The sequence below is a fragment of the Pongo pygmaeus genome, chromosome 12, assembly GCF_028885625.2.
Source record: "Pongo pygmaeus isolate AG05252 chromosome 12, NHGRI_mPonPyg2-v2.0_pri, whole genome shotgun sequence".
Taxonomy (NCBI): Eukaryota; Metazoa; Chordata; class Mammalia; order Primates; family Hominidae; genus Pongo; species Pongo pygmaeus.
Genome location: NC_072385.2, coordinates 108200555 through 108213221, shown reverse-complemented (window position 1 = coordinate 108213221; position 12667 = coordinate 108200555). Strand labels below are relative to the sequence as shown.

The window sequence follows — 12667 nt, the reverse complement described above, 5'->3', positions numbered from 1 at the left end:
AAAAGAAAGGGCATTAGATGTCTTTATAACTTTTGCATGGGCTAACGGGCTTTTTTATTGGAGACAAGGTCTTGCTGTGTCACCCAGGCTGGAGTACAGTGGCTCAGTGATAGCTCACTGTATCCTTGAATTCCTAGGCTGAAAAGATCTTCCTGCCTTAGCCTCCCAGATAGCTGAGACTATAGGTGTGCACCACCATGCCTGGATGATTTTTTATTTTTGTAGAGATGGGGTCTATGTTGCCTAGGCTAGTCTTGAATTCCTGGTCTCACACAATTCCCCCACCTTGTGGGTCAGATCCCATATTCTGGGTTCCTGGTTGTACTGGATGTTCTAGTTGGTTCCATTTTCGGCTGCAGCTTCTTAGGTCCAATGACACTTTTCCAAGTCACTGCAAAATGGTCTCTAAGAGCCTTGCTTCCTTCGAAGACACATGGCTGGTGTTTACATCACTACTAGTTTCTCTAGACTTTTTCTTAACTCTGCTGGTTCTTTATTTCCCTTAAACAAACTGCTTTTAATTTAGCCTTTTCAGCTTGTTCAGAGAAATGTTTTCTCTATCCACTTGGTTTTCTTTAAAAGAAAAAAAGTGGTAAAATATACAGAAAACTTATTAACAATTTTTAAAGCATACAGGTCTGTGGCATTAAGTACATTCACAATGTTGTGCATCCATCACCACTGTCCATCTCCAGAACTTTTTCATCTTTCCCAATGGAAATTCTGTACTCATTAAACATCAACTCTCCAATCCTTCCTGACTCCCCAGCCCCTGATAACCAGCATTCTAGTGTCTCCAAGAATTTGGCTAGATACCTGATATAAATGGAATCATACAATGTTTGTCCTTTTGTCTATTTCACTCAGCATGTCTTCAAGGCTTATCCATGTTGTAGCATGACAGCATCTTCTTTTTTATAAGGCTAATATTCCATTGTGTATATATACACACACATTTTGTTTATCCATTCATCTGTCAATGAACATTTGAGTCGCTTCTACCTTATGACTGTGAACAATGCTAAAAACATTGACATGTTCACGTCCCTGCTTCCACTTGAGGTGTATACCTAGAAATGGAATTGCTGGATTACATAATTATTTTTTGAGTATGGTTTAACCACCATACTGTTATCCAAAATGGCTGTATTTAACATTTTCACACCAGCAATGCACAAGGCCTTTTGTGCAATTCCAGTCTTTTGCCCATTTTCTTTGAGTTCTTTATATATTTTCAATATTATCAGATAAATGACTTGCAAATATATATATCCTCCCATTCTGCGGGTTGCTTTTTCACTGTCGATAATGTCCTTTGAAGCACAATTTAAAAATCGTTTATCTATTTTTCTTTTGCTGTCCATGCTTTTGGCGTAACATTCAAGAAATCATTGTCAAATCCAATTGTGAAACTCTGTTTTCTTCTAAGACTTTTATAATTTTCCCCCAGTTAATTTTTGCATATTACATAATGGTCCAACTTCATTCTTTTGCATGTGGATATCACATTTTCCCAACACCACTTGTTGAAGACTGCCCCTTCCTCATTGACTGAGCTTGGCGCTCATGTTGAAAATCACTTGACCATGTATGTGAGCAGTTATTTCTGGGCTACTGTATTCCATTGGTTTATATGTCTGTCTTTATGCCAGGACCACACCTTTGTGATTACTGCAGCTTTGTAGTATGGGTTTCCTTTTCATTTCTGAAAGATACACACTGTCTGGTTCATGTTGAATTCTTAAACCCCCTTTGTTTTCTGACAAGATTAGCACTCTCTGTAATACCAACTTTAGTTAGGACCCAGGGACAGCTGTGCACAGAAGACTAGACAACAAGCAGGTAAGCCATTCCACATGGTGTCTGCTTCTTTGGAAAAGAAAAGGCACAGTCGCTAGAGTAAAACTGTATGCCTTTATTCAACATAGAATGAGTCAGTAAAATACGGTTTGTCTATGTGCAGAAACATACATTCGACTTCGAAGAAGGTAGTTTTTATACGACCAACGAAAGAACAGCCTAAAAGTGAGAGGAAAAAAGACGATAGTGAGGAGCTAAAAGGCAGAGTTTATTTGTCAAAGTGCTAAGGCCTATGCGCACAAAGATTTTAAGTGAATAAGAATTACATATGGTCATTTCTTCCATTCCGACTGCTCTTAGTGCTGGTGAAGGGTGCGATGCAGACACAGAATTAAGACAGGTTTTTTTTAAAAAAAATAGGTCAAAGAACTTACCGCTAAGTGTTTTTGTTTTCTTTCAAATTTTTAGAGTTTCATTTGTTATGTTCTCTAGATCTTTCATGGATTCTAGAAATTTTGTGAATTCTCCGAGAACTTGCTCTTTAATCAGTACTTCATTATTAGAAAATAAATTAAGATGTTTGTCCCAACCTAGAATCTGTCTCCTTATCTAACAAAAGGGTAACCAAATCCAAGACTCTGGAAGCATCTGATTAACTTAAAATGTGTGCAAAGTGATTATATGTAGGTTAAGCTGGGGTCACTACTGAAGAAGTCTCCAAACTACTGAAACTTGCCTGAAAATCTAAAATGAAAAGAACTACTGACTTAGGGTCAAAGCCCAACTCTATTATAATTTCCAAGCTCTAGGTATCTGAAGACATTAGATTCTGTTTTTTAAAAGAATGTAAAATTTTATGTACGATACTTTCCATAGGAAAGACATAAGCTTTGTGTAAAATAGTTCTAAAGTATCTTCAGATATTTTGGTAACATTTAATGCACTGCTTTCTAATTGGGCTAATTTGAATCTTAAATATTTTGAGAATCCCTGATTAAACTGAATAAAATTGTTGACTCAAGTTGGTCTAATATAGTGTTTAGGAAGCCAAGTTCCATTTCACTTAACAGATGGAGGTGCACAGCCCTAAATCCTGATTAGTGGCAAAAGCCACCACAGTTCAATAGAATACTATTCCTTATCCTACAGAATGTCTCAAATCAAACTCCAGGTTACACTCATGGCAATTCACCATTACATTAAGTGAATCTAAAATCTTAAAAAGAAATCTCTCAAAAATGGAATAAGCTACTTAATTCAAAGTTTACTTAAATCCATTTAAAACCAAATTCCAGGTTATCTTTCTTCTCCCTAAGGCATCCTCTAGGTTTTACAATTAAGAAAATCAGGATTTTTAAAAATCCCTTTAGGTTCTTTTGGGTTTGAAGAAGCACGAAAAGCGAGGTTGAAGATACTCTTCAGGAAAACCCACTATTTAGCCACAGCCCATCTCCAAGTTGATCCTTTCTGGCTCTTTTCCTGGTTTCGCTTTTCCTTCCTGTTACAAGATCTCCTTCCAGGGAATCCCTTTTTAGGTTAAGGCAGAAAGTTACATGGAAGTACAGAGTCTATACAGTCTCTATGAAAAACAAAAACAAAAACAAAAACAACCCAATCTATTGTTAAAGGTTACCAAGTATTAGGAAAACTGAGGACACTCATCCTCCTGGTTCCTGGACAGAGTTGAGACTACATTACATAGTGGAATACACCAAATTCTTCTTTGAAAAGCGCTAGAGTCCTGCTGAAGCCCTTTTTAATTCAAGTTGTGACTTAAGAGAAAAAAGGAAAAGCCACTTCTACGTTAGAATAGAAAAGGACACAAAAGTAATTTTATCCATTATGGAGAAAAACTGGGATGCAACAATTCCAAATGAAGAGATACAGTTGCTTATCATCTATAAGATGAAAATCATGTTTTAAGAAAAATTCCCTTTAGCTTCTTTTAGGTTTGAACAGTGACAGGAAAGCTGCATTATTTACCCAACTGTATTTGAAAGGGTTAGTTTAACAAAACACTGACTTACTGACCTAAATTAACTACTGACAGAGATTGCTGTTGGCCTGCTTCTAATTTAGATGTTAGAGATTTCTTGAAATTTCTATAGACTTTAGCTATTCCAACAATAGTTCTCAAAAAAGGTGCATTTTATTAATATGGCTCCTCATTTCCACACTTTTTCATCTAGGGGCCTTTTTTCTTTATGTATTTGCCACTACTGTGTCGTCTCAAACACTTCCATTTCATAACTCATTTAAATTTTCAACATATCTTGGGAAAAAGGTAGTATTACTCCTTGAGCCTAGAACTAGAAACATGCTGTATAGTCACTACTTTAGGAAAACCTTTCTGCAACTTACATGACTATTTTTGCTGACCTTTGCATAACCAGCACTTTAGTGCTTAGTGCACAGTAGGTGCTCTATAAATACTTGAATTAGTAAATAACATGATTTGTACATAAAAAGTTAGACTTCTAAAGACCAGCTGAGGTCAAGTAGTCTCAGAAGCAATGAACACGGATTTCTGACTCTGTGAAGTAAATAAAGGGTAGCTGGGGATCCAGGTTGAAGCTGCCTTGTCTTCCGGTATGTTGCTTTCTCCCTCAGCTGCAGACCAACTCTACTTGCAGGCACCCATGTCATCACCTGAATATAAATTTATCTTCCCACGAGATAGGAGACCCATCTAAATAATGATAAATATGTACCAGAAATGGGGAGTCAATCTTTGTAAATGGTCATTATGGATGTTTGTACACATTTAAATATTTTACCTTCATTCTTATTATATATGGAAATTATGAAGATGCTGATGTCCCCTGAGACTTAAGAAGTTTCCTTTAGAAATAGCACATTTTCAGCTAAGATCTAGACTGCTGTTCTCTTGGAAGACTGATTTATCTCCAACGTCTTGGGACAACCTAGATATCTGACATTCCAGTATTTGAAAAATAAAAACTGTCTTTTAAAAAGCTAATGTAAAGAAAAAAAAAAAAGCCAATGTATCCTTACATTAACTTCCAAAATATATTTTTTCTTTTCAGTGAAAATAACCATAGCTGGGCAGTTATAGGAACTAGTGAACTACAATAAAAAGTCAGTTTTATGGGTCATCAAGATATATTCTCGAAAATCTGACCTTAACAATTTTTCTTTTAGGTCATCAATGATTCGATATATTATTCACTTGTTAAAAAATGGGCTATATACTTTTCTTTATAAAGACAATGTAGGCACCATTTTGCTCCTATCATATCTTAAAATCAAGTATTTACTTTGCAGTCACAAAATGTGTTCTCATGGATTAGACAGCAATCTCGGTATGGGCATATAGACAACCTCTCCTACCAACTGGCTCAGACCTCATTTCCATAGCTACCCTTCCTGACCCAGGGGAGTTCAAAATTCAAGTGTCAAATGCTGAAACAGAACCTAATCAAGGCACAGGTGTTTCTCTTCACACTATTCTCCTTGCTCTTTGACCTCTCCAGATTAGACAGGCAGGAAGGACATGACTGGCTATGAAACTCACTTCTGAGAGAACTGGGAAATGGAAAAAAAAATTTTTCTATCGTCTTCAAGAAACTATTTCTTCACACTCCCATAAGGCCTGGAAAGTGGTGGCAGTAAATGTCAACCACTGTGGAGAAAGGAAAACCTGTTTTTTCCCCCGATATTTCCTTACCATTCTTTGATTTAGGAGCAAACAATGGGCACATTAATAAAAAGGCTGCACCGCATTTCTTCACTTTTCCAGTAATGTTAGGGGGTTAGGAGACAAAACAGATTAAGGGAGAAAACATGGAGACAGACAGATAAGGAAAATTTAATCAGTTTTACTTAAATTCCAAAAGAAATACACTACCCTGATTTATCACCAAGTTCCTCATTTTACTCTCTTCCATACAATCTGTGGGAACCATCCCATAGTAGTATAAGGCAGTAACTGAGGACTCTTACCCACGCCACTCTCAGATGTATGTCAAACCTCAAGATTCACCAAAAAACTCCAAGGTTTTTATTTTCACTTTTAATGATCTTTTACTTAATAATAAAATGAAAAATAAGAATATAGGAATACATACAATCTATATACATATATTTATTGCAAATACTTAAAATTCTTATGTAAAATGATTTTCTATATTTGTGAAAAAATATGACTTTTTAAATGGTGTTGACACCAACTTCTCTGTACATACCCTCAATTCCAATGTTAACAATTCCTTTAAAAAGGCAAAAGACACAAAAGTTTAGCATTTACCAAACCAGTCTGTACAAACCTTACAGCCAGAAGGGAAAAAAATAGCTTGTGGTAAATAAGTCAATTTTCTTTTAAAATAAAAAATAAACCCCAAAACTATTCCCCTTATTGCATTTTTCTGAAATAATCTGAGTGTCTTTAGAGTAACTTCCTTTGAAATAATTTGTGCCTTAACAGTGAGGTCCTACATCAAACATACCATATATGAGAAATTCAAAGTCTTCCACTGTCACTTTTTACAGATATTAAAATATATATTACTTAAAATATATTACTGGAAAGCTATTTTTAAAATTGATCTTCAATAGTTGTATCAAATGTAAAGCATTAAAAAAAATAAAGTAACCAAGAATCTACGAAGCTATTGCTTCAACTTTAGGAAATGTTTTACCTACTGTTCTCTTTCAATAGGTTTGTAGGTATTGAAACACGGTAGGAAAGGCCCCTGCCTATCACCATGTTTCTCAAAGTCTCTTTGGACTATTCTATAAATTGAGCTGAAAACTACCCTTGGCCAAGTTACTTACTTAGCACACTGTTGTAAGGAGATGGGGAGACTTTTCCCTCCTTGCTATGATGTGAAACCTCTAGGTCAAAGAGAAAACACTCTGGCACTGCTCACTGATAGTGAGTTCTAGAAATAAATAGCAGTGTAATGACCAGAGAAGTCTCCCCACTCCTCACCCCCATTATAGCAAATCACTTCACCAGAGAGTTATTTATGGCTCTCTAAGGTGGAGAAAGGCAATAATAAGCAACAGAATGTTAACTGTCAGGTCATTAATATGTATGACTTTGCACCTTCACCTGGAAGGCAATGAGGTCTTCCTTTGGCTATTTAAATCTGAGATAAGCTCTAAAACATGTACATCTGTATGCCTTCACAGCCCAATAAGTATGCTCTCTCCACCCCAAGTTTCCCATTTGCCAGCTCTTATTCTTAGAAATGTTACATGAAATACCACAGATAGCTTCAGTATCTCGAGCATAGGGGTTATGGAACAGAAGTAAGACAAACAACTCCAGGCTATTTGGCTTTACTTTCTGCTTAATAGGATGGAGAATTCTAATTCTCCAAAATTATTTAAGATTCAGGGAGACTTCTTTACTAGACAACTTAGAATCTTTATAAACAAGACTGAGGCTGTATTACTGATGCTATCTCCTGGGGTGACCTGCAGTGGAGGACATCTGAAGGCTAGACAGGGGTGCACGGGAGGCGTATGCATCAGGCATAATGCCTGACTAGTCACTGGAAATAATGCCAGGTCATACCCTAAGAATAAACTCAGCATTTATTAAAACTTTTCAGATTGGGATGAAACGTAAAACAACTCAAAAAACTAAGGTAAAGATTGCTTTAAAGGTGCTGCTGGAGTACAATACTAATAAAGGTTTTGTTTTACTGCTTCATTTTCTAAAAGGCCAGATTGTAATGTGTTTTTTTTTAAATTTTTCTGTTCAGCTTTTAAGATGAATGGCTTTCCACTTGAAACCTCTGTGTTGAAACAAACTGATAAACAGACTGGTATTCAAGTTACTACCCAACTAAGAGAATTTAACTGTTCTCTCGTCTGGTCAAGATTGAGGCAGTGTATCTAGTTGGCAATATCTGTTTTAGGAGTATTCCTAAATGCAAATATTTAGCTGAGTATTATTTGTTAAGATAATCTGGTGAACAGCAATGTTTAGGACCTATCTATAAGAGCCTGGGTCAAGATGAAGAGGCACAATATGGTTTGCTCTCTAAATGGACTTAAAAATCCCTGATACCTTTCCTCCTTTCCTAGTTACAGTCTGTTCATCCTTAAGTTAAGGGAAGCACAGAGGAAAACCTTTCTGACAGGAAAAAGGTAAAGCAGAAAAATCACTTTCATCAATCCAGACTGGTAACTGACATTTAGCATGGAGTCAATTCCAAAACTCTCAACCTCTCCCAGCACGCAGACCAGCCCTCAGCCCTGGCACTAAGGTGGAGTGAAGGGGTAGGGCAGGGAGAGTTCTATTCAGCAACAGGTCTCTTTAAACCCTTCTTGGATTGCCCAAGGTACTGAATGTTTGGGAGCACCATTATTTCTGTTTTCTACTGGTTCTTGGCTTGAAAATATACTCTTTATCCCCAATCCTTGCAGCCTTCTTATCTCTTAGCTGTGTGTGTACTGGAAGAAAGGGGGAAAGATGGACAGACATACTGTTCTGGCTGAAGCTGGAACACAGATACTAATCCTATATTGGCCTTGGGCCACAAAAAAGCCAGAAGTGAAAAATGAAAAACAGTGAAGTAAGCTTCTTATGGAGAGGAGCGGAGCAGGGGCTGTGGGAAAGCATCAAAGAGTGTGTGATGTGGGGGTGGGGTGGGCAGTGGTGGGTAGTAGAACAGGGGCAAAACAGAGATTATTATTGCCCATTTTCTCCTAATCTGGAATGTGACTTAACAAGTTTAAACTGTTCTGCATTTTGTAAATATCACATCCTGAATATGAAGGACAAATACAACTGTACTATGTTGCATTAACATTTGTACTTTACATATTCCAAATTAGGAGACTTGAAATCAATATGCAAATGATGCAAATTGACACTCCCCCATTTAATACAAAATTCTGTTAAACTGCAGGTTTATGTTAATGTTCCTTAACCATGGCCTAAATATTATGTACTCACAAATTCTTCAGTCACCAGAGAAGGATTTAAAAACAAAAAAGGAAACAAGAAAGAAAAACAAAAACAAGCAACCAAAAAACCTTTAGGGCTCATTTTCCTTCCTTTCCAGATGTTCCCTTAGCCATTCAGAGGCCCCTTTCCATTAGAAATTTCTAGTGCTCAGACAGCAGTAATCCAAACAAGGGCTATATTTTCTAAAACAGGAAAAGTGTCTTGTGTATGTTTGTGTACATACAGGTATGTGTAAAGTAAGATATAATAAGATGATGTCATCCTGTTCAGATGCCTGGGAGGTCAAAACAGGTTGAACAGAATGAACAAGTGTGGCATTGGTGAGCTTTTCTACCTGCAACAACAAGCTGACTATCTAGCACTAGGTTAACAGGTTGGGAGAGAAGAGGAAAAGAGAAGCGACCTTGTTCTAGTGTCAAAACTGTTTTCCAAAGTTCTTTACGTTCAATTTAACAGTTTCTGTGGTTTCACTCCCCTTGCTCAACAAGATGTAGCTCAAATCACCCAATCACTAACACTTTCCTGTTCATTTTATATGAGTATTTCAAAATTGTTAGTTACCACAAATGACTAAGTGCGGGGATAGGGTATTTTTGCTGGAATTGTTGCACTGCACAGCCTGTAACAACACAGGGGGTCCCAGAGAGGCACTCCCTTCACCGACTACATTCACTGTCTCAGGGCAGGGGGTGGGATTAGGGAACAGCAGGGATCCACAAATTCCAAGTAGATTGCTTGGCAACAGTACTAGTAACTAGTACAGTAGAACCCAAGAACCAAGTCAGGGCTTTCACAGTCTGAAACACTACCTGTGAAATGAATTCCTTACCAAAAATTTCAATTTAAGAAGATTCCACCTAAGGTAAAGGGACTGAGTAAAACCCTGAATCCAAGTCCTGCAAAGGCTGAATAATCTATGAATAACCTGCGGCCAGACTGTCCAGACAAAATCAGTGTGAATGGTCATTTCTTTAGACCATTCCTTCACTTTCCTTTTCCTAGCTTCCTAGGAAATGTCAGAAGGGAGACAGCTTCCTTTGACCATGCCGGCATTAAACTTTTCTCAGTCACAAGTAGTAGAACATTAATCTGAATTCAAAGTAATACATTATTACCTAAACACTTGGAAAAATAATGTTAAACAAAATGTGACATATTTACATGATTTTGTAAGTGCAAACTTGTCACAAATTCACAAAGTCTTGCTTGACTTAGACTTACTATACAAGGTGCTCTTCCTCTAAAATGTAAAAAATCTGTACTTTGTATTCCTGATTAAGTAACATTTGTCTCTGAAGACAACTGAAACCTACTTGTTTATTTCTGTGATTCCAAAAGGACGCAAAAAACCCAACTGGTCAACCCTTCCCTTCCCCCTCCTTTACAGTGTATCTCTTTCTAGTCTCATTACCGAACGACAAGGCAGGAGACGCACAGTTTGGAGGGGCCGATGCAATCATCATGGCAGAAAGCGCCACAGCCTTTGCACATGATCATGGCTTTCAAGCGGCAGTAACATTTCGAAGGCGTGCCCTCTATGCTGTTCTCTTCAGGGAAGGCCTGAACAGGAATGGTCTGGCCATGGCTGCTGGGATTCATAGCTTGGCTAGCAGGGATGGTAGTGACAGTCACTGAAAATGACATGACATCACCTACATTGCTAGATACCTGGCTACCTGGTACAGCAGAGTTATGGTCCATGTCAGATGAGGTGGAGACATTGATCATGCCTCTGTAGCTTGGCCCTATCTGGGTGGGGCTTCCATACAACTTCGGGGTTTGCAGGGGTGGAAGGAGTAGGGGCTGGTGGGTGGGGCTGTCTGCAGGCAGAGGAAGAACAGTAGAATTGAAAAGCTCGGGGCTGCTACGGATTGTCTTACCTCTCACTGCATGAGCCATCTGCTTCTGTGCTGCCTGAATTAAATCTCTGGCTAGGGTCTTTTCATCAAATGTTTGGCCTCTGGTGAACAGGTAATTCTCCTTACTTAAAGTGGTTTGCTCATTCACTGGTATCTCAGCCTTCACATTCTTGCTAGCTAAGCAATCACTGGTAGCTAGAGTTTCCCTGCTGTGGGGTCCTGAACTTGTGTCACCCTTGCCAGCACTCTGGGAAACCTGGGGCTCCTCTTTCACCATGACAGATTCCTGCTCATCACCAGTACTTTCCTCATCAGTGTCATCTTCTTTGCTGCTGCTACTCTCTCCTGTTGCATTTTTACAGTCTGTATATCCCATTTTCAAGGCTTCAGTGGGGCTGCTTAGACAAAAACGGTCTTCAGGGTTTACAGAATGGGTCCTCCTAAAGCTCTCTGAGCCCCGGCCATAGGTAGAAATATTCAGTAAGTAGTGCCCTGCCATTGCAGGTTTGGATGTCCTTCTGCCAGCAAAACCCAGCATGAACCTCTGGCTTGTGGAGATGTCTTCCAGCTGGAAACCTGAGTGAGCGAAGTTGAACTGCGAGGGCGGCACAACTGAGAGAAGATTCTGCCTCCGAACCCTCTGAATGAGAGTCTGAAGGATCTGATCTTGGGTTGCTTTACTTAGTCCTTCTTGGTATTGGTGTGTGTCAACGCTGGAGTCCCTCAGCTCCTTAGCTGAAAAGAGCTGAAGGGGCCTTGGAACCTGGGGGAGCTGCTTACTTTGCAAGGTTTTGCCCAGCTGCTGCTGTGTAGCTGGATGGGACTGTCTCTCATTAACTTCCTCTCTGATGCTATTTTCTGTTGTGTTGGTACCTATGAGCGCTCCCATCCCCCTTTCCTCTTTTGTAGTCAGTGGAACCGTTTTCATTTCAACTTTGGTGAGAGGTTTAGGCAGAATTTGCTCCATGGGAACATCTTTGCCTTGAAGCAGCTGAGTCACTAAAGGATTATTAGCAGGGATACTAGAGGTTGGTCTTAAAGTGGGTCCATTCATGTTTAAAGAAGTTCCTGGGGTTTTAAGGCTAGAAGCTGCTGGCAAAGTGCTCGAGGGTGGAGCTGATCCAGCAGGTGCTGTAGTTGCATTGACCTGGGGTACAGGAAGCTTTTCTAAAGTGGCTGTGGTCAATAAAGACGTTAAAGGGGAGGGAGTTACAGCCACTGGCACACTACCATCTGTCTTTGATGAGGCTGAAGGGTTAGGTATATTCTTACTAGGACCTGCTTTGAGCTCAACGGTGCCATCAGCTGCACAATGAACAGGTGAGACACCTGAGATTAGAGCAGGACCTGTTGGAGAGGGTGCTTTCTCCTGTCTGCAACTACTGGGCCCTTGTGGATGGCTGGGAGAGGCCACTGCGGCTGTTGCTCTGGTGGGGTTCAGTTTTTCATTATCCAATTTCTCTATGTGGGCTGGTGATGGGACACTTGTGCATGCTCCACTGATGGCAGGTGTTGGAGGCATTGGGGGGGTTTGCTGTAGTTGTGCTCCAGAGACACTATGAGGCTGTGCCTGGCCTGGGGTTGTCTTGGTCTCAGACTGGGGCTGAGTCTCTGGACCACAGGGTAAAAGCTCTCTCGTACCTCCCCTGCTTCCAGTTCCTGCCAGTTCCAGTGTGGGGCCCTTTCCAGTTTCACTGACTCTGTCTGAGCCTGGACTGCCTCCTCTAGCAGTCTGCCCTTCACCACCCTCTCCTGGACCTTGTCCACCCCCTGGGCCAGGTCCTGGAATGGTCCCTCCAACCGAGGCGGCTGCAGCAGCTGCGGCGGCAGCGGCAGCTGCTGCCCTCTGTGCTTTGACCAGTTGGGCTTTTGCTTTGATGTCTGCAAGAGTTCTGGCTCCTGTTCTGTTAGGACTAGTGATGGAGACTGGAAAACGAGCCCTGGGAGAGACCTGCGATGGATGAAACGGCATGGGGGAGATTCTGGAGACCGGGATCTGAAAGAAGTAGAGGGGAAAAAAACAACAGAGCTTAGTTTTCATTTGTAAGAATAACAAAACTTCATT

General features: G+C 39.8%; 1 protein-coding gene across 1 annotated transcript in view; it reads right to left on the bottom strand.

Annotated features, from left to right (window-relative positions):
• Positions 1-1895: 1895 nt before the first annotated feature.
• The window catches only part of ASXL2 (ASXL transcriptional regulator 2), a 149371-nt gene continuing 138599 nt past the window's right edge, over positions 1896-12667 (bottom strand). The window contains exon 12 of the mRNA XM_054475154.2: positions 1896-12598. Within this exon, the coding sequence (XP_054331129.1) occupies positions 10151-12598 (2448 nt within the window). The 3' untranslated portion in view covers positions 1896-10150. The remainder of the gene's footprint in view (positions 12599-12667) is intronic.